The 21,835-nt window shown below is 56.5% G+C and overlaps 1 protein-coding gene across 2 annotated transcripts in view; it reads right to left on the bottom strand.

Moving 5' to 3' along the window:
- The window catches only part of AFAP1 (actin filament associated protein 1), a 134,962-nt gene that overhangs the window by 50,657 nt on the left and 62,470 nt on the right, over window positions 1-21,835 (bottom strand). For both annotated transcript variants that reach the window (XM_039232087.1, XM_039232086.1), the window contains exons 4-6: window positions 13,461-13,569; window positions 5,163-5,374; window positions 2,096-2,275 (exon numbers count right to left, since the gene is read on the bottom strand). In XM_039232087.1, the coding sequence (XP_039088018.1) occupies window positions 2,096-2,275; window positions 5,163-5,374; window positions 13,461-13,569 (501 nt within the window). The remainder of the gene's footprint in view (window positions 1-2,095; window positions 2,276-5,162; window positions 5,375-13,460; window positions 13,570-21,835) is intronic.

Below are 21,835 nucleotides of genomic sequence, written 5' to 3'. Positions count from 1 at the left end.
TTATCACCGCCGGGAAGGACAGGGCCGTCATCCACAGGAAGATGCAAACCCGGACAGGCAGGCTGGCAGCGGGGACTGCCTTTGCCGCCTCAGGGGAGGCAGCCGAGAGACCCGGCAGCAGCTCCGTGGCCCTGGGGGCCCAGGGCTCAGAAGCTGGAGTCCACGGCGAAGAACGAGGGCCCAGGCAAACGCCCACAATTAGGTTGGGGAATATGTCTCGGAATAAGTGTGAAATGAACAGAAACGTGCACTCTTGCATGGATTGCAGGCTGACTTTTGGAGCGGGGGAGGTCCGAAAAGCTCAAGCCCTGGAAGTAGACTAAACTGATTTCGGGGAGCTGATGCCCTCGCGGCTCGTGGCGGAGGCAAAGGAAGATGCTCGCTGACGCAGGAAAGCGTGCTGGCACCAGGTAAATTATTTCTGGGGGGCCGGCTGGATACCAGCATACAAGAGCATGAACTCGGTCCCCCGGCTCAGTACGACATGGAAGAGTAAATCAAAGTGGATCCCAGGCGAAGTTTAAGGCCTGACACGCTAAAGCCATCAGAAGACGACATTGGTGCACCTCTAGCACCTCGGAACGAGCCCCAGGTTCCCAGATGCGCTACAAGAGCACTGGGAAGTCGCGGGGGAGCTGCATCTGATGACACAGATGAACCCTGGTGACGTGACGCAAAAGCAGCCAGTCACGGAAGGATGCGGGCCATACGAGCATGTTTACATGAAAGGATGAACGCGGGCAAATCTCTGCAGACAGAAAACAAAGCAGGGGCGGCCAGGGGCCGGGGCTGAGGCTGGGGGCGGGGCCAGGGCTGCTCATGCTGGGAGAAGAGTGCTTCTCTTGGGGGAGATGAAAACGTCCAGAAATTAGATCCTGGCGAATAGACTAACGGCCGCTGCGCCGTGCTCTGAAAGGGTGAACTGCACCACGTGTGAATTATGCTTCAGTAAGGCTGTTATAAAAAATTATCGAATTAATTGTTTTCCCCACATCATCGGATGCCCCGGCGCGCAGGCAGAGCCCAAACGACACGAACAAGCAAGTGTCCCGACGGTAGAGCCTGGCCCGCCCGCCACCCAAACCCGTCTAACCAGGCCCGTTACCTGCTTGTGACGGAAATAAATGACGAACATTTCCACGGGAAGTTTAGAACTGCAGAAAGTGGTATTTCCAGAGCGATAAAAGAAACAACTAGAAATTCTAGATTCTATAACCAACACTCAGAACCCAGTAAACGGGGACACATTTAACAGCAGCTCTGACACAGCTAAACAGAGAAACAGTGAGCTGGAAAGCGACAAGAAACATTGACCACTGAAGTGGGGGGAGGGGACAGTAGTAAGATACAGAGAGAAGATAGCAGAATACAGTTAAAACACCTGATGTGTATTTATTTTATTTTTTTTTTAATTTTTTTTTTTTTTTTTTTATTTCTAGGAGAGAGAGAGAGACAGCGTGAGCAGGGGAGGGTCAGAGAGAGAGGGAGTCACAGACTGTGAAACAGGCTCCAGGCTCTGAGCTGGCAGTGAGCACAGAGCCCGATGCGGGGCTCGAACCCACAAACCGCGAGATCATGACCTAAGCGAAAGTCGGGCGCTTAACCGACTAAGCCACCCAGGCGCCCCAACACCTGATGTGTATTTAAACAGAGCTGGAGGGGAGAAGAGAATGGGACAAAGTTACACTTTTAAGAGACATGGATGAAAATGCTTTTCCAAAACTTAGAAAGATCGCAATCCACAGAGTTAGAAGCCCAGGGAACTCCAAGTAGAATAAATAGAAAAGAGTCCACATCCAGACCCGTTAAAAAACAAAATCAGGTGGGGGCACCGGCGTGGCCCCGTCAGTTAGGCATCTGACTTCGGCTCAGGTCACGCTCTCACGGTTGGTGAGATCGAGCCCCGCGTCGGGCTCTGTGCCTGCCTGGGATTCTCTCTCTCTCTGCCCCCACCCCCGCCCCCCGCTAGCACTCACGCACTCTCTCTCTCTGCCCCCACCCCCACCCCTCGCTAGCACTCACACACTCTCTCTCTAACTAAACCCATCTTAAAGAACAGGACTCCAACACCGGCCTGGGAACGGGCGTGCCTCACCTTCAGCCACTGCTCGGCCTGCTCCCTGCTCTGCACCGCGAGCACCAGTGGGTCGGCGCCCTGCTGGGTGATCTTCAGCTCGTGCTTCTTCTTCTTGCTGTCCTTCGGGACGTACGTGACGCTGCAGCCCGGGAGCGCCAGCTCCATCTGAGGCTGCTGGTCCTTGGAGCTCTTATAGCACTGTGTTCAACATGAGAGAGCGCGGTTAGAGGGGGCAGGGCGCGCGGAAGTGCGGACGACACGCGGGCGGCGCCGAGGCTCGGGGGGCTGGCTCTGCAGACGCACACGCATCAGCCACGCGGGGCCCACTGCACGTGGCACGGCACCCCCACGTACAGGAACACGCATCCGCTCGGTAGTTCAGCAAAGTTTACCAAGTGTCAATGGCACAACTCAGTGGGAAACAGAAACTCCCTCCTCTGATGGGCAGCCCGGACCAGTGGAGCGTTCTCCTTAAGGGACAGGAACGTCTTATTCTAGGTTTGCCGAAAGGCACAGCCCTGACGGGGACCCACGGTAATCTGGACACCTTATTCTACCACCTACCTCACTGGGTATCTGCCTGTCTCCTCCTATCCCCTTTCTGAAAGACAGGTGAATGACTTCTTTAAGGGCACATGCATCAACGTGCCCTACACAACATGTCTGTGAAGGTTTGCTTCCTGGCTGAGTACAGGATCCAAAATTCACGCGGCTCCATCTACACAGCAGGCGTCCACTCTAAAGATTTCAGGGCCGTGGGGAACACACAGACTTAGTTCCCATCACTGGTGTTAAATCTGGATCTGTTAAAACCTAGAATCAAACCTTGTCTGGGGTGCCTAGGGGCTCAGTCGGTTAAGCATCCGACTTCGGCTCAGGTCATGATCTCACAGTTCGTGGGTTCAAGCCCCGCGTCGGGCTCTGCGCTGACAGCTCAGAGCCTGGAGCCTGCTTCAGATTCTGTGTCTCCCTCTCCCTCTCTCTGCCCCTTCCCCACTCCTGCTCTGTCTCTTTCTCTGTCTCTCAATAATAAACATTAAAAAAAATTTCTTTTTCCAAAAAAATCTTGTCCAAACGTTTCCCCTCCCGCCTTGGGTCTAATTGCATTACTTGGGACCCAATGTACACATCCTCATGGAAATAGATGGTCCGGGGGTTCAGGCACTGAGTCCTGCTCTGTCACTAATTAAATCTGGCTCCCGGGAAGTCTCTCAAGCTCTCTGAGCCTGTTTCGTTTGTAAAACGAACTATCGCTGCAATTATCATTATTTTATTGAGTTACTAAATCATTAGTAACTGTAACACCTGCCCACCAAGTCAGCATCACATGAGGCATTCCAGAATCTCATTTGCTGGCCACAGCTGTCCATTTTGCAGACTGGGAAACTGAGCCTCCCCTGGCTATGTAGCTTGCCAATAATGTCAGACCCCCGCAACGCGGCAGGCCATAGCCCCAAACGGCATGAGTGTGGAAGCCGTGTTTCTCCACCGCACACCGTCTGCTCTGGAGGGACTGGAGGAACGGACACCTATTTTCAGAACTGGCTTCCGGAGTCCCCTCCTCCTTTGCAGTTCTAGAACCTTGGCTCTTGAGTGCCATAGGTATGGAACATACCCACCTCCTACAAAACTCCCACTGATGGTCACCCTCGTCAGGAAAGGAAGGAAAACAAATACACCAAAACCAGTGAAGCCCGGTTGCTATGAATATTCACTGTTCGGCAGTTTCTCGTTTTCTCAGGCAGCACAAGAAAGAAAATGAAGAACAGAGGAAAGGAAATCAACGGTACAGTGGACGGGGCTCGACAGGAAGTGTGACTGCCTGTATTTTTCCTTGACTGAACTGTCTCGAAATAGATGCGTCACCAGCCCTATGTTAACGTGCAGGCCGGAGTCCTCGGGGTTGGACTCCCCGAGGTCCGTGCTCCCTGACTGCTGAGCCCGCCTCACAGCCACCTGCCTCCCGCTCCCGGGTCGAACCCCTCTCACCCACGAGCCCACCGCACGTCGTTGAAGCATGTCTGTAACACATCCACATCTTGCAGCCGGTACGTCAGATTGTAAATAAGGAGCATAGTAATTTTTTTAATCTGGTTTTTTTTCTTCATTCTTTACTTCAAAATCCCCCCCATGGCATCACTTTTGGCATATTCTACATTTGGGAGAAAAGTCAGGCCACACATGTGGAAAAAATATGTATTCTCGCTGTTTAAAAAAAAAATTTAACCGTTGATTTAAAAATACACAACGCCTTCAGAATCTAGTGAAAAAGCCTTCCCAGCATTCACAGATGAAACCATAAAGAACAGGGGTGCCCCCTCCATTGAAGAGTGACACGCACAATCATAAATTTTCCTGTGTTCTGTTTTAATACGAGAATTCTGGGTGACCTTTTCCCCCAAGGTTAAGTAGAAGGAAAAGCCAAATGCAAAAACACACTCTAAAATTCACAAATCCGATAAGCAGCCCCGCTGTCCACACAGCTGGGGGGACAGGCGGAGGAGGGAGGGGTGTCCCATGCTCTCCGGGGCTCTGGCTCCGTCCGCGGGGTCCCTGTGGGAAGGACGCTGCAGCGGGAGGCCCACGTGTCCCTGTCCCCGGCTTCCCTGTTTCCCAGCCTGTCTTCCTCTTCAGCCCCTCAGATTAAACAACAACAACGAAAAAGCATCTGCCTTTAGCCTTCCAGAAGGATTTCCTTTCCTGGGCACTCTCCCCACGGGGCGTGGTGGCCCGCCCGCCCCGCTCGATGACCTGGCTCTGGGGAATTCACTGACTCATTACCAACGAGAAAGCCCATCTTGGCCGTCCGGCAAGTTAAAGCCTGTGTGTTTCAGGCGACACGCCGTGGACACTGGCCCGGGGCGGAGTGACTGCCCGCTGGCGGCTGCAGGACGCAGAAGCAAAGCCATTCCAGGCTCGGGGACTCTGGCCCGCGCCTGCTGCCCAGCGCCCGACTCCTGCACGCGCACCCGCCCCACGGCGGCCGCTTCCCTGCAGCTGCCATCAGCGCTGCCCGGCGTCAGTCCCGTTGAGCTGACGGCCACCAAATCCCACCGGCCTGCACGAGCCGCCCGCGACGCGTTACCAGCAGTTTGGTGTCCTTGACGACACACAGCAGCTTGCTCCACTGCCCGAAGCGCTTCTTCCTCAGCAGGAAGGCACAGATCCGGGCGTCCTTCACCAGGTCCATGGAGGCCTCCTCGGACGGCCACTGGTGCCGCGTCTTCTTGCCCTTCCCGTCTTCCTCCTCTTCGTCGTACGACTCGTAGGAGCTACTCATGGCGTCCGAGTCGTAATCTGCCAAAGTGAGGAAAGAAGGAAAGTAAAGGGCCTGCCTACAAAAGGCTTATTATTGTCTAGAAGCTGCCTCTGGGCTCAGGAGCACGTCTATTGAACCAGTAAATGCGGAGGGGCCCGGGTTCTGTGGCTGCGGAAAGGTGATCAGTAAAAACAGGGAACAAATCAACAAGACAGCCAGCGGACACTAACTCAAGTGCCTTAGAAGTCTCTACCCGCGGGAAGCAGCCCTAGACTGTCCGGCGAGGAACGGGCCGCCTGCAGACCCCACGGCGACAGGCCCTGGCCACACGCTGACGGGCGAGCGGGACCCCATTCAGCAGTGTGTCCCACGAGCCGCGGAGGCGCTCTCCCCTACCGCACCGCTAAGCCAAGGTGCTCCGAGGCCGACGGCGTCTGTGCGTCGCCACACCCACGCCCTCACTAACCTTCCAGATCCAAGCCGAGGCCACCACTCCCCTCGAGTCCTCCTCGGGCCTCGAGGGACCCGCACGCCCTCTCGCTCCGCAAGGTGGTAACGCCTAACATCTGATCGTGTCCGGCTTCCCGAACGCAGCATGTTCTGCCTCACGACCAGAGCTCTGCGGCCTCACTTCCTGCGCATCCCACTCCACGTCCTGCTTCTGCCTGAATCAACATTCTCGCCTTTCATGATTTAATTTACCGGCACCCCCTCCACTACATCCTCCTTGAATCACCAAAGCTGGTCCTCCCTAACTCACATGCTGAAGCTCTCGCCCCGGTGAGGCTGTGTTTGGAGACAGGGCTTCTAGAAGGTAATTATAGCTGAGCGAAGTTCTGTGAGTGGGGTCCTAGCTTGGTAGGACCGATGTCTCTACAGGGAGAGGCAGACGGGGGCCTGGGTCTCTGTCCACCATGAGGACAGGCGGAGAAGGCGGCCGTCTGGGAGCCAGCATGAGGCCCTCGCCACGACCCGACCGGCGGGCAGCCTGCACTTGGACTTCCCGCCGCCGGCGCGGTGAGGAGACAGCGTCCGGGGCTTGCCCTGGCGGCTGGGGCTGAGGCGCTGGGCGGAACGCCCCCCGTGTCTGCTTCCACACCCCCGCTCAGCCTGTACGGTGTTGCCCTGCGTTTTGTCGGGCGCGGCATCAGGCAGTGAGCCCCCCGGGGGGGAGGGACACCACCCTGCAGGGTGGGACCGCCCCCTCCCCCCCCCCCGGACAAGGACAAGGCACCTGGCCCGGGGTAAGGAACCACGGTCTGCAGGAGGGGGCCCGCGGGAGGAACTGTTATGCCTGCGAAGCCCTCGGACGGGCAGCTGGCGCGGTCTAACAAGCGCTAGGGGCCGTCCGTGTCACTAGCTCCCGCCCTGCGGGACAGCGTCGGCTCCGTCCTGCGCTCCTGCAGCCCCAGCACATCTGGGGCACCTTCACTTCTCAGGGCGCGTCTGAGAGACGGAGGGATACCTACACGACGCGGGACTCAGGACGACACACTAGGGCCGAAGCGGCCGGCTGAGCGGGTCAGCAGACGGCGCGACAGCGACTACATACACAACGGAATTCACCCTTTCACTCGCTGGGACCGGATTACGACCTGTACTCCGTGGGCATGCCTGCATTTTAAGGTCATCACAGAGAATCGGACTACGGGCGGGGACAGGCTGGCTGGCTGGGGGTTCGATTGGGACAAAGCAGTGAGGGAAGGGTGTCCAGCAAGGGCCCAGGGGGTGCGGTCGGGGGCAGGGGCGGCGGCCTGGACACAGCTGCGTCAGTGCCCGTGAGGACGTGCCCAGGGGACCGGGCACAGGGGCACTCCAGGCCTGGACTGGCGCGGAAGGAGAATGAGGGAGAACCGTCCACTCCAGCCGGTGCGCTGACACCCTCTGCCCCGTGGTCGGGCTCCCTCCCCGGGTGCATGTCCACGCGCCACCCTGTTGAACATGGTGGCCACAGCAGCTACTTAAATTCACTTCTACGTCAAGTTACACAGAATTAGCTGTCAGGTCCTCGGGGGCACCAACCCCCTCTCCAGCGCCCAGCTCTCATGTGTGGCGAAGCGGAGGTGGCGCCGGAGAGCCCAGACAGGGGACGTTTCCACTGCCGGAGAAGCCATCCAGCCTGTGCGGGAGGAACTGACGCGCGCCAGGCTGAGCGGGGCAGGCCGTGGGGGACAGGCCGTGGGGTCAGCACACGTGGGGCAGGAACAATAAAGGTACTTTACGAGTCATTGCCAACCACACAGAAGAGTCTAGAAGGAACGCAGTGAGCGACAGCACTGAAAAAAATCAGAGTGGATCTCTTCATTTTCCAGGAGCACCTACATGCTAGCCACAGAGGCCAAGTTAGGGGTTCCATTTGCAGGGAGGGGGCTGGGATGAGGAAGGGGTACATGGGGGGCTCCCAGGGCTGACGTGTCCTACTTGTGACCTGGCGGTGCTTACGCAGATATTCTGCATTAAAAATCTGTAAGTCCATATGCGTATTTTGAGTACTTTTTGGTAAACATACAATGTTTTACAATGAGAGGGTTTTAAAAAGTTTAGCACGGCTAGGGCATAGCCCACGTGGCAGGGAGTGGCGGGGCGAGACACTGAAGGTAGGGGGCGGGTGGCCAGACTTGGAGAGAGAGACCCAGTGCACACAGAGGCGCCCTCCTCGGATGGACGATGCACAGAAAGGTCATGCTCACGACAGTCTGACGGCCCACGAGTCCCTCCCTGCTTAGCTCGTTTCCTAGAACAGTGAATCCAGGAAACATTTAATGAACAAATGAGCAACAGCATTAATGAATACGTACAAGCAGGAGAGACCTTTGATTTCATTCACGCAGCAAGCACTTACTGAGGGCTTACTATGTGCCAGGCGTTACTCTCCGTATTTGTACAGTTCACCCTTGAACACTGTTTGCACTGCACCAGGACATTCAGAAGCGGATTTTTTCAATAAACACAGGACGGTCCTGTAAACATATTTTCTCTTCCTTATGATTTTCTTAATGATATGTTTGTTTCTCTGGTTTATGTTATTGTGAGAATACAGTTCTGTGACACACGTGACATACGCAATGTGATTATTTGTGTTAACTATCGGCGAGGCCTCCAACGGTAGGCCAGAGTAGCTAAGATTCTGCAGAGTCAAAAGTCAGTGCCCCGCGCCTGGGTGGTTCAGTCGGTTAGGCGTCTGACTTCGGCTCAGGTCATGATCTCACAGTCCGTGGGTTCGAGCCCCACGTCAGGCTCTGTGCTGACAGCTCAGAGCCTGGAGCCTGCTTCCGATTCTGTATCTCCCTCTCACTCTGACCCTCCCCTGCTCACATTGTCTCTCTCTCTCAATCTATCTCTCAGAAATAAAAACATTTAAAAAAAAAGTCAGTGCCCCATCCCCACGGTGTTCAAGGCCAGCTCTACCTCCACGGGGCCAGCCGCAAAAAACCAGGCCTCCTTCACATCCACAAAGGGCCTCTCGGCCCGGGCCCTCAAGATGGGTGCACCTCAGTACAGGGGTCCCTCCTGACCCACAGTCAGTGTGATCCGGAAGCAGATGATGCTCCTCCTGACGCGTGGTCAGGTCAGCAGCAGCCTAGCGCTGCATCCTGCACCCACTTCCTTCGTCTCACCCGTGACTCACCTCCTTCGTCTATGCCCGTGAGCATGTTATCATCTCAGAGCATCGCAAGAAGGGTGAGTGCAAGACAGTAAGATGTTGAGAGAGAGAGAGAGAGACCACATTCATTCAACTTTCATCACTGTTGTTCATCTGCTACCTAACTTATCAATTAAACTTTATCACAAGTACGTGTATAGGAAGAAACAGCATCTACAGGGTCAGGTACTGTCTGCAGCTTCAGGCATCCACGGGGATCCTGGAGCGACACCCCCCCCGCCCCGAGGAAGATGGCCAACAGGGCCCCTCGTCGCCCTCTCTGTCCTGGGGAGGGCCGAGGTCCCCTCTGAGAAAGGCAGCAGGTTCACTGCCCCCCCACCCCTTCTGAGAGAGAACCAGCACATTCCTTTTTAGAAGAACGTCAGCCAACTTAGAAGGAAGCACAGAGCCGTCGGGGGTACTGATCCCAGTCTGAGCCCGAAGGAAAGTCCATCTCTGCGAACCTCCCCAGCGCGAGCAGAATGTCCGTTACCTCCGCACTCCCTGCACCTCCCGGCGGCTCCAGCAGGAACGTCAGGGAGCTCACTGCCTGGGGGCCAGGGTTGGGCTACATTAGGAAGCAATGAGGGCTTTGTGAGAAGTTAAGGAGGACCCAGGACCGGGGAGGAGGGGGAAAGAATGACCGCCGGCCTTCAGACCTGGATGGGAGCAGCACGGCTGTTATCGGACATGGATGGGGGGTTTCATCCGGGCAAAGTCGGAGGGGGTGCGGATTAGAGGCCACCAGCCCCTGGTGTCCTGGCGTCCCATGTACATGTCTACACTTCTTGTAGAGTGAGGAGGTGGACCAGAGGGCCCGCCAGAGACCCGGGGGCCTGTGTGTGCCTAATGCTGCTGGTTAGGAAACGCTCCCCGCGCCAGACGCTAGGCCCGCGGTGGGTCTGACCGAACTAAAGAACACTCCGATGGGCGATTACTTTCAACCACAAACGCTAAAACGTGTACCGTAGACATACACCCAGAGCCCGCGAAATCAGAGCTAACATTTCAACCAACTGCCCTTGGGGAGTGGGAGGACAGGGGGAGGGTGACCAGGGATTGACAATGATATGAAATGTAGATCTGAACCCCAAACCCCTACAAGATCGCGGCAACTGCTGCCGCTCGGCCAGGCTGGGGCCGGCTTCCCGCATTCCCGGCCTGTGTGGTGGGGACAAGGGTCAGCACCAGGGGGCACCCCACACACAGACGGGAACGTACGAGTGACCGTGGTACGGGGACAGACTTGCAGGATCAGTCTGACTCCTGGCTCTCATGAGGGCCCTGCGGCCTCCGCCAGGCGCCTGTAACTGCACCACGTCCTCCACGGGAGGGGCAGCGGTGCATTCTCAGCGGAAGGGATCGTGGAAGAACATCTGCTCTCCCCCCACAGCGCTCCTGCCGCAAGCCCCGCCCGCGGTCTTACAGACACCCAGGTCCCAGCACGGACCCCGCAGCGTGGCTTCTGCCCAGAGAACTCGTGTGACCGCAGATGCAGTTCGGGCTACGGGTCGTGCTCGTGAGAGTCACTGGTGATGCCATGTCCCCATCACCTGAAGCAGGTGACCCAACAGGCCCGCGGGATGCCTTCTGAATCTCCAGTCCCGGGACCAGCTTGACTGGCCACCCCTGGAGGCGCCTTCCAGAACACTTTCTAGCCGTGTGCGCTGTGCCCTGGCCTCCCTTCCCTGCAGTGTTGGCTCTGCTGGCCCACAGGTCCTAGTTTCTAAGGGCAGAATGCTCCCTCCAAAGGGCACAGCAATTGCTTCATTAACCCAGAAGTACAGACAACAGAGCGGGGGTTACTCCAGCGGCCGGGGTAACTGGTCACGGCCACACCAGTGTGGGGGGGAGGACAGGTCCCTGGGGTGGCCCTCAGCACTCCCGCACCCCGTAAGTGAACTGTTCAGTGCAGCCCAGACGCTTAGGGAAGGAAAGGGGAGTCATCTTACTGGGTGATCGACCAAGGTGCTTGCCGAAGCCGACAGGAACAGGAAAGAAGTTATAAAACCGAGTATGACCATTGACCGGATGTAGAAATGAGGATGGGGCTAGTTATGCATGACCTTTCTCACCCTGACTCTGAGACCTGTGTGTGTTAAGCACTTCTCTCCCCTCCCCCCTCCCCTGCCATCTAGCAGCAGAAACTGCGGTGGCAGGTGCTCGGGGACCTCAACCTTCAGGTTACAGGCTCCCAAAGGGGAAAGTAAGACCCTGCGGGGAGAAAAAGGGACCCTGCCTCCGGGGGGGGGGGGGGGCAGGGGGCTTTCTGTGATGAGGCGATAGTTGGGTCCTGTTAACGTGCACTGACCTTGCTCTGTCCCTACCCGGAAATCCAGTGTGGTTCAGAGCGGTGCGCTGGGTGCCCAAAGGACTCCAGAGAAACGGTGGCTTTGCACTGTACCAACAGAGCAAGGCTGGAATGCCGTCGGCCCAAAGCCCTTCTTGGCTGGCTCTGGCCCCAGGAGAGATCCGTGACCGGTCCAGAAGGCAGCGGCTGGCCCTCTGCTGGGCCCGAGGCCCCTGCAGCTCATGCGGGCCCTGTCCCTCATCGTCGGAGGCCTGGCCAGGCATGTGCGGGTCTGCAGAGGCATGTCCCAGCCTGCCCTCCCCCTTCCCTCTGGTTCCGCAGCGTTTCTCCCCGGCAGCCCTGCCCCACGAGCCTCTCTGCCACTTCCCACGGCTGCCTAAGGCTCCTTCCCTTCTCAGACTTTGTTCCACGACACCCACAATGGCCTGCTTCTCTGCTAGCCCCACACCTGACCCGGGGTTCCACAAAGCCGTCGCCGAGTCCCTATAGAACCATCTGGAAGCCAGCCTGCTGCCCGGTCCCTCGGGAGGGGAGGCGAGGTCCTCACTGCCAGCTGTACAGCCGCAGACATGGGGCGGAGGGAGCCACGGTGTGCTAGCCCCGCCGCCCCGCGTGTGCGTCCCGCTACCCTTGCTTCTAGAACGAGCTCAACAAAAGGTGCCCATGGCCTGCAACTACGGGATGGCTTCTCTGAACAACAGGCCAGGACACCTCGCTGACGGGGAGCTCCTCACACTGCAAAGTGCCCCAGGCCCCCGACGTCAAACAAGACAACTACCAGGTTCTAGCCCCGAAGGTACGTTGGTGGGACGGGAAGGAACAGGGACAGGGACAGGGACGGGAAGGGAGGAGAAACTAGAACCCGACCGCTCCAAGCGCCGGGCCACGCCCTCGTGGGAAACCCTGTCTTCTTGTGCTCAGTGCGGTGACAGAGCAAGGACTCCGAGGAACTTCTGAACCCCACCGGGCTGTTTACATGTTTTCTGATTGGTCCCTGATTTCTGAGATCATGGATGCTTAGATATTACCTGAATGGATTTTCCATGAGTACTTTTTACATAAAAGAGACATTAAAACACTTGACTTAGAGACCTCAGAGCCCGATAGGGCCCAATCTCTGTCCCTGAATTGTCCCTTTCTCCCCCAGCGTGTACCTGCTCCGGAAGCCAAGCAAACAGGCGCCCTGCCCTCAAGGGGCCCCCACGCCTGCTCACGGGGCTCCCCCATCTGGAAGACGTACCAGGAAAAGGCCCTCCTGTAATGATCCAGGGAGATTCTGCTCTGAGGCAGCGCCTCCGCCTGCCCGCTGCCAGGGGACAGGGATGTCAGAGACCTCGGGGATGGTTAGACAGCCTGGGAGAAGGCGCACATTTTCCTGATAAGGCAGATGGAAGGAGGACCTTGCGCCATGAATATGAATGCGCTGGAAGCCTGGAGACCAAAAATGAGCAAATCCTTCTGACTGCCAGTCTCCTGTGTCTAAGAAAAGCACGGCTCCCTCATCCATACAAGCCGGATGCCGTCCCTGCACTTCACTCGGGGACGACGGCTCCCTGCCCGATCAGGTATCGAGGGGAGAGATGAAGGCAGTGACCTGAGACCAAAGAAAGTCCAGAGGTGCTGAGAAAAAGGATTTCGGTGTGAACATGGGGGCTGGGTCCCAACAGAGGTGCCTCTGAGCGCTACCCAAGCAGGCGCCAGACCAGAGCTTCGCCAGGCCAGCTCCGACCTAGGCAAGCATTTTCTAGAAAAACCTGTATGAAAGGAAGAAGAAACAGATGTGAAGAAAGGCCTGTGACTGGGATGCCCACCGGTTCCGTGCCCGGGCTCTCCCAGCCACACGCCTCGAGGGACACCGCAAACGCGCCAGAGTCCCTGCCTGTGACCGAAGGGGACACATCCCATTGAGACCCAGGGCCTCACAGCAACAGGGCTTCAGTGCACGAGTCAGAACAAGATGATGCCGCGTCAGTTACCAAAGGCCCCAGCGAGGCACTGCAGGCCTCAAAGGCCTTCCTGTATTTACCTCTTCGGGGACAAGAGTGACCTAGCCCCGCACCGCCAGTGCTCCGTAAGCCCCCCTGCCCCTTCCTTCCCAGACAACGGGCCACGCTCTCCGCAGTCCCGCAGACGGCAAGGCCGGCGAGCGCCAGGCCGACCTGACACTCACTTGACGTGATGTACTCCGGGGCTTTCCCAGGGCTCAGGGGCACGGCCTCCTCGTAATAGCCTTCTGGAAGAGAGGACGTCGGCAGTGGCGGCGGCCCGCTGTCAGGTGGCTGAGGAGAAGAAGGAGAAACACCACAGAAATCAGAACTGTTCCTAGAAAATTCTGCAGTCTGGACCAGCGGGCGTTGCCCAGCACTCTGCCCTTTCCTTGTGAAGTCCGTGGTAAACAAAGAACGCTGTCCCACAAAGAGGTTCCGAGCTCAGTTCCTGCCTGGGTCTCTACGGTTTCCCTGCCACATCTGCCCCAGTCCGGCCCTGGCCGTATGCCACGCGGTCCACACCAAGTGGCCAGGGGCCAGCGGCCGCGAGCACCCCGGCCCAGCCTGCTTCTGGGGCAGGGGTGAACCCACAGCCCTCCCTCGCACCCTCCCGAGAACTGAGACAGGGGCTTCCCTCCTCTGTCCCCAACAGCGCTGACCCTGCTGTGTCCCCAGGGCTCCGGGGTACGGACAGTCCAGACTCGCCGGGGCCCATCACCGCACAGCAGGAGGTAGGCCGTGGCTGGATGAATGAACGTGGCTGGCCCACAATCCCAGGGAAACGTCTAAAAACTTAGAAAAGAAAATCACCTGTGACTACTCGCTAAAAGAAACGTCTGTCGAGAAGGAATCTGCTGTGGCTGAAACCAGTCACGTCCCGATGTCTGGTCAGACTCTGGGGCTTCAAAGCCGTAACTCAGGACGCGCGAGAGTTGCCGGGGCTGAAGCTGCCCCCTTCCCTCCCACGTTCCTGAGGAGCAGCGCACCCTCACCTCTCTTCACATGAGCGTCTGTGGGTTTGCTGCTTACGTCACTCGCCGGTCCTCACGCCAACAGAAAGGGGGGGAAGGTCCAAGCCTGCTGCCTGCCCGGTGCGGTAGCAGCTCGGCCTCGGGCACAGGCAGCGCCGGTCAGCCTTCAGGAGTCCTTGGCGGGAGACACTACCTTCCCTCCTATGTCAGTCACAGAGCACGAGGCTGGGGGCCTCAAACAGCCTCCCTGAAATCGAGCTGGGCTTCTTCCAACACCAGGTCTGTCCACTAAAACCGTTTTTATATTCACATTCTCTCCCTTTCCTAACCTGGTCACGCAGCCCAGATGCAGCAAATCGGAAAGACATCACTGTGAACGGCACACAACAGCGGCCCCGGACTAAAGATCTGCCAAGCGAAGTTTCCAAGCAGAACACCGTTTTGAAGAAATCGGAAGGGCTTGTACACACTCCAGGACGTGAGACTCCACCGCCTTCCGCGTCACTCGGCTCCAAATCCAAGAAAGTCCTTTGCGAACGACTAATCGCCCCGTGTGCGTCCAACCCACTCCTTCCTCTCACCAGATGGAGGGGAATCTTCCCCACCTTCCTCCGTCTGCCTGGGGCCCGTTATCCGCCCCCCACCCCCAGGCCTGTGCCCCGGACCACATAACCCCGTCAGGACCACATGACCCCGTCTCCCCGCACGCCCTCCACCAGGCTGCCTTCCCGGCTGTCATCATTGTGCAGTCATCCGCTGGGCAGCCTCCAGCCCCCTCCTGCCGTCCCGGAGAGCCAGGCCTTCCAACGGAACCCGACACGCCACGCTCTGCCCCGCGCCAGGTCTGCACAGGAGCCCACGCCCGGGGAAAGCCCTCCGCCTGTGGCTCTTGGAGGAAAGCTGCCTGATTCACTAGGTGCCTTTATTCATGCCGCAGAGAGGCTTTCAGCTTCCCCTGAGTACGTGGAAGCAGTCCAGTTATTCACGTCCTGGGGAAGCGTTACGAGGAGCTGAATCAGACAAATGGTCAGAAGGAGCACAGACTCCGCTCCCCCAGCTGCAAGAAGTGACAGGCTGCACAGGGCGAGGGGCGCCTCCCCTAGCTGACGGGCTTCCTCAACGGACCCTCAGACGCTGCTGGGGGTCGCGGGTCTGGCCCAGCTTCTCAGCAGGTGCGCCCCCAGATCCCATAACCCCGCTTCTGGAAATGCACGCCAAGAGGTCCACTGCTTAGGCGAGCAACGGTGCATAAACACGTCCAATAAAGTTTATTCAGCAAAATCTAAAGACAATCTAAATGTTCACCAAGAGAGGAAGGCTTAGGTGTGCTGACACACGTGCGTGCGTGCACACCTGCTAAGCTCGTTTCCTCGGCCCTCGTGCCCCGGACACCGTTGGGCGGGAGAAAGCAGGAGCCCTTCGTGTGGAACATGCGGGTTTCGGCTCACACACATACACGGGCGGGCGGGCATCCACCAGCATGTTAACAAGCATTCGCACATCTGTGTAGCTTGGCGCTTCCACGTACTAGTTACTGTTTTTAAAATCAGGAAGAAATGAAACTACCTTTGCTTGGAAGAAATACCCTTCAAAACTTAATTTACAAAGGAACACCCTCTCTCTCCCAAAAGGGCCTACACGCCATTCCGAAATACCCCTTATCCTGGAAATTCTGAGTCTCGGTCAGAGGGATCATGACTTGTTAAGTAACAGCAAGTGTGGGAAAGGCTAAAAACGAGGACCCGGACTGTTAGTACCGTTGCTCTCAGAGCAGAAGCCTCTTTCTGAGCCTTTTCAATAGTACGAATTCACTGAAATCACCATTAACAGGAAGTTTTAGAGGGCGGCTGGGCACCCGGGTGGCTCAGTGGGTTAAGTGTCTGACTCTTGATTTTGGCTCAGGTCATGACCACTGTTCGTGAGATGGAGCCCCTGGTCAGGCCCTGCACGAACAGTGCGAAGCCTGCTTGAGATTCTCCCCCACCCCGTCCCTCCCCCACTCACACACTATCTCAAAATAAATAAGCTAAACAAAACAAAACAACACAGGAATTTTCAAAGTACAAAACACGTAAGGCAGCTTTCCAAAGGGGTCGTGGAAAAGCGGGGAAAGCAGAGGAGGAAACAGAACTACGACACAGGGGCAAAGCTCAGTCCGGCGGCAGGGACTGTGCGCGCCCACGGGGCCAGCACCATCCGGGGGGCCCGCTGTGCTCACGCGTAAACGAGGGCGCCTCTGACGTGCAGCCCAGCTCCCAGGCTCCTGCGGGCCGTGACACCAGCCTGAGCAGCCTGGAGAGTCTAGGGAGCAGGGGTGTGGGGTCCCCACTCCGTGGTAATGACACTCGGCTCTGGCCAGGGTGGGCCCGGAGGTGCGCCTTCTACGACGACACCGCACGCCAGCGCAGCACCGCCCACACTGGATCGCGCACCTTTCCCTCGAGCCAGAAGCCGGTCTGCGCCAGGAGCCTGACCCCCGTGCCGCCCCCGCCCCCCGCGTCTTCTGCCCTGGCCCCACAAGCCGCCACCACACCCCAGCCTCCACAGCCTCTGCGGAGATGTGGGAAGAGACGTGAGAGACTGTCCCCTCGAGGAGCGACGGACCCTGGCTGCCCGGCCGTGCTGCAGACACGGAAGGACCGGCCCAGCACCCGTCACCAGGCAGCCACCGTGGAAACATTTCTCCCTCAAATTAACAGCTCAGTGGAAGTCACCCTGCAGCTTAGGAACTCGTTCCTGCCTTACGCTTCTCCTCCAAGGCGTCCACGTCCTGCTAGAGGAGCCCGCACCTACGACTGGATGGAAAGATAACCTACGGGCCTCACTGGATCACCGCATCGGCCATAGTCTAATCCCTAGCTTTCTGGAAAAAGAAGCCCAGTAGTATTTGTGTTTGTTAATTTAAGGAGAAGCCTTCAGACAGACACTTATTTTCCTATTGATAATAATAAATATCGTGTTTATATAATTGTATAAATAGTAGAAGCACAATCACCATCATTATTATGAGCATTTCAGCAACGTAACGATGGTGCCGACCGGTTACTGCTGGCCTAGCACGTGTCAGCCGTGGCTCTGGGACACTTTCTATGTGTCTTCTCCTGTTCAGAAATTAACATGGAGATGCTGGTATTCTGACGATGATTTTACTAATGAGAAACCGAGGCCAGGAGGGGAAAGGCCCCGACGGGGTCACACTCGCGGAGCTCACTGGTGGAGGAGCCCGAGGCCGGCTGCAGAGGCCGGGCGCCGAGATGGAGGCGGGGGACCGGACACACCAACCACCCCTCTCCGCCCCGACCTTGTCCCATGGCGCCTGCTGCCGTCCCTGCCCCAGGAAGGAGCCAAGCAGCCCACCGAGGTGCTGGGTCAAGGGTCGTTTCCGTCGTCTCCTCGCGACGGCAGGCGTTCGCAGGCCCGGGGCTCTTCTGAGCCCCCTCTGTCGCGCTGCTCGCCACCACCTCCCCTGCTGCTCTGATCTACCCCAGAGGCCTTGGAAGCAGAAACAACAAACTAGGAGCCCTGATTCTAGCCCAGAGTCTGAAATCATCTGGACTGACTTTTTAATTTTGTTTTTGAGGGGCTGGGGAGGGGCAGAGAGAGACAGAGAGAGAGAGAGAGAGAGAGAGAGAGAGAGAGAATCCCAAGAAGGCTCCGAACTGAGCTAAAATCAAGAGTCAGACACTTAACCAACTGCGGCCCCTGGAATCACTTTCTGACTTGAATTCTATGAGTACGCTCGGCATCCAGACTGTTTTTCTGGTGACAGTGATTAAAATCTATCAAGAATAACAATCTGAAATAAGAAAATCAGAGTTCAGGGTCAAGATGTTATATATCAGTGAAACCCATTTCTTGCTGACATAGTGTGGGCAGGGGGCCCACGCGGGAGCGCAAACCTCCTCCGTGCAGCACAGCTTCGCGAGGAAGGCGTCGGCGCCGCCGAGCGAGCCTGAGGACCGCGTGAAGTGACCATCGGTGGGTAACAGAACTTTATAGTCTAAGCAGCCAAAGGGGTTCAATCCTAACAGGAAGAATTTTGAGTAAGTACTCCTCCTGGCAAAAATACAAGTTTTCTCCCGAATTACCCCTTGCTCCGTTCTGATCACTAATTTGCATTCCACACAGCACGTGCGGAAACAGTGGGGCTATAGTCACACTATTAAGTTTCCTCTGGCTTCATTCATGCCTGGCAAAGAGTGGAAGCCCCGTGGGGCCGTGTCCTCTTCCCCCTCCACCACCGGCAGGAAGGCATCCGCAGGCAAGGCAAAACGGCCCAGCGGGAGTGTAAACAGGATGCATATCTGGAGTGCAGCCACAGATTAAATTTTTAAAAGATGCCACAGGAATTACACAGGAGACTGAACTCCTCAGAAAGACAAGGGGGGTGGGGGAGAGCAAATGATTCATGTTCACTAAAAGGATCACATCTGATTTCACCAGGAAATAAATGGTTTTCTTGTTTTAAATCTTGGGCTTCAATTTCAATGTTGCAACTGGAAAAATACTTAATTTTGTCATAGACTCTCAAGGAGACTTGTAATCTCATCTGTCAGACAGAGCTGCCCTGAAAATGCTTTAGGAAGCACAGTGCAGGCCACAGGGGAGGAGGGGAGGGCTGGGGCCACTCTTCACAGTTCCACGGACAGAGCGGGGGGCGGGGGCGGGGGGGGCTGGGCGGGGCTTCCTGGGGCCAGGGTGTCAGCTGGGAGGATGGCCTAGTTCTGGGGGTGCGGGGGTAGGCGTGGCTACGCAACGCTGGAACGGACTTACTGCACCAAAATGGACACCTAACAATGGTTAAAATGGTAAGGCTTAGGTTATGAATATGTTAACACAGTTTCAGCAAGTCTTCATTCTTATCCGCTGACATAATATGGGATCACAATTTATGAACTCTGGTCCTAAAATATCAAAGAACTAACTTGCTCTCTCACACCCCATCTAAACGCTGCGTGAAGTTCTGGCACTGAATTGCCGAATAAAAAGATTTCTACAAGCCTGACTGGGCGGCATACTAACGGCCAGCTCTCTTCTCTCAACCCTGAAGACCTGAGAGCCCCTGGTTTGGGCTCAGCGCTGTTTCAGGATGAGGGGGAGGAAGGAGTCGTGGGCCCACGGCACCTGCTCCCGGGGAAAAGGCCGCCAGGGCGCGGGTGTTAGCCGGCAGCTGTGTCCACATGGACGGGATCCGTTTCCAAGGGAGGCGGCCGTTGCTCACAAGCGCCCCGCGCCCTGGCCGCTGGAGGAGTGCATCAGTGAGATAGCTGCACACTATGGTGTGAAACAAACCTCTGTGGAAAAGCACAGCTCTTCCTAGAAAGGCTTTTATCAAAAACATGCGTCATTTTGGCCTATTCCAGTCTCCCGTTGGAAAGCAAGGGAACTTGACCAGTCGCCCCACACTTACAATTTCGAGGCCCTGGGAAAAGTTCCGAGCCCCCACACTGTCTTGAGCACTTTGGAAGCTTGAGAGCCACCCCGAAGGTCACACGGGACACCCTCGGCTGCCACCACATTTCCTCCCAGGATGGAGCAGAAACACTCAGACGTTCCCTTGGGGCATGGGCGCATCGTCAACGTTAATGTTGACATTAAGACTCACTGAAGGTCACGCTTCCCGACCTTGAGAAGCCATCGGCATCTACTACCGCAAGCACACGGAACACCGTCTGCACAAAGTGCACATTTAGCCATTTAGCTTCCTTAAAAGAATGAGGAAAGGAGATGCTGCTGTTCAACTACGCAAGAGGAATAAACCCTAGCGATCCCCTGGGGAGGAGCAGACGGAGGGTTGGTGGTAGTTGCGTAAAGCCCTGCTAGGCACTAGAAGGGATGAAAAGGTCAGAGAGAACTCATCTCCTAGCGTCTGGAACACAAACAGCGTGGTAAGAGGCAGCCCTCATTCAATTAGGGGCCACAAAAGAGGCAACGAGGCCAGAGGGGCTCAAATGGAGGAGTGTCTGGCCAGGGCACCACAAATCTTGCTCTACGACACCTACAGCCTCTCACAGTGGCGTGGACGGGAATTCCCATGGGCACCTCAGGACGAACCCCTGCAGTGTGACGGCCTCACGGGCAGGCCCCGGCCCAAGTCGCTCCCTGGCACACAGGACTCCGTGCCAAGCTCCAGGCCACCTGTGTCTTCATTTGTGAGCTGTACGCTGTGGCCCAGTGGCTGCCTGACCTCATGTCTGCCCCAGCACCCGCTAATTCTCCGGAAAGTCAGCTTGCCACCAGCAAATGACCGTCCGGCCAAAGGTCAGCTCACCAGGGGGTGGGCTTAACCTACTGAATGACTGACCGGCTTCCTTGCTGAATAATGAACTGACTGAAGCACTATCAGAAAAAGACAGTGGAGCCATCCTAACCCACCTCTACTCGCCTGACTTGCTGACGTGACACACATTCTTCATTCCCCCTTGGAAAGAGCTCTGACGGATGACCGGAAAGTGCTCAGCATTTGTGGTCAACAGGCTCCTCTCCAGAGTGCCCCCTGCAAAGGGTCCTGTCCACTGAACTGTACACGTGCAAGTCAGCCTCATTCCTTAAATGCTTACAATGACTGTAGTCATTGACGTTAGCGTTATTAATTAACTATTACACAATAAGCCACTGAAACAAGGAGTACAAAAGGTAAGGCGATGCCTCTCCGAGATGATGCTCTTTAGAAAGCTCTGTTCAGGGGTGCCTGGCCAGCTCAGTCGGTAGGGCACATGGCTCTTGATCTCAGGGTCGTGAGTTCGAGCCCCATGCTGGGTAGAGATATTACTTACAAATAAAATCTGTAAAAAAAATAAGAAGGAAAGAAAGAAAATGAAAGGTTCGGTCAAGACAAACTACAAAGGAAGAAAACGATTCCATCAAAGGAAGGCGCGTCGACTGCAAAAGAGCAACACCCTCGAAGGCACTCGAAACCTCCAGGGTCTCCAGGCTCAGGCCAGCTCATGGTGTCCACATTTTACTCCACTTTACAGAAACAAACACTGGAAACCACTAACTGCCACAGTTATGGATGGTGCAGAAAAGATGAGAAGAATGTGGCGTCTAGCCTCTGGCCCCACATCACAATCCCAGGAGAATCGTAGCAAGGAATGGCCTGGCTTGGAGGCTGTAGGAAAATCCCAGACACCCAGTAGGGAGAAATTACCCGTGGGTCAGACTCCTCAAAAATTATTTGTTTGAATTTAAAATATTTAGGGGTGCCTGGGTGGCTCAGTTGGGTTAAATGTGTGACTTCAGCTCAGGTCATGATCTCACGGTTTGCGAGTTCGAGCCCCCGCGTCGGGCTCTGTGCTGACAGCTCGGAGCCTAGAGCCTGCTTGGGACTCTAGGTCTCCCTCTCTCTCTGCCCCTCCCCCACTCACACTCTGTGTGTGTGTGTGTGTGTGTGTGTGTGTGTGTGTGTGTGTGTGTCTGTCTGTCTGTCTGTCTGTCTCTCCCTCAAAAAAAAACTTAAAGGGGCGCCTGGGTGGCTTAGTCGGTTAAGCGTCCGACTTTCGCTTAGGTCATGATCTCACGGTTCGTGGGTTCGAGCCCCACGTCGGGCTCTGTGCTGACTGCTCAGAGCCTGGAGCCTGCTTCGG

Source organism: Hyaena hyaena, unplaced genomic scaffold (assembly GCF_003009895.1).
Source record: "Hyaena hyaena isolate Hyena2069 unplaced genomic scaffold, ASM300989v1 scaffold_63, whole genome shotgun sequence".
Lineage (NCBI taxonomy): Eukaryota > Metazoa > Chordata > Mammalia > Carnivora > Hyaenidae > Hyaena > Hyaena hyaena.
This window is presented reverse-complemented; position numbering and strand designations above follow the sequence as displayed.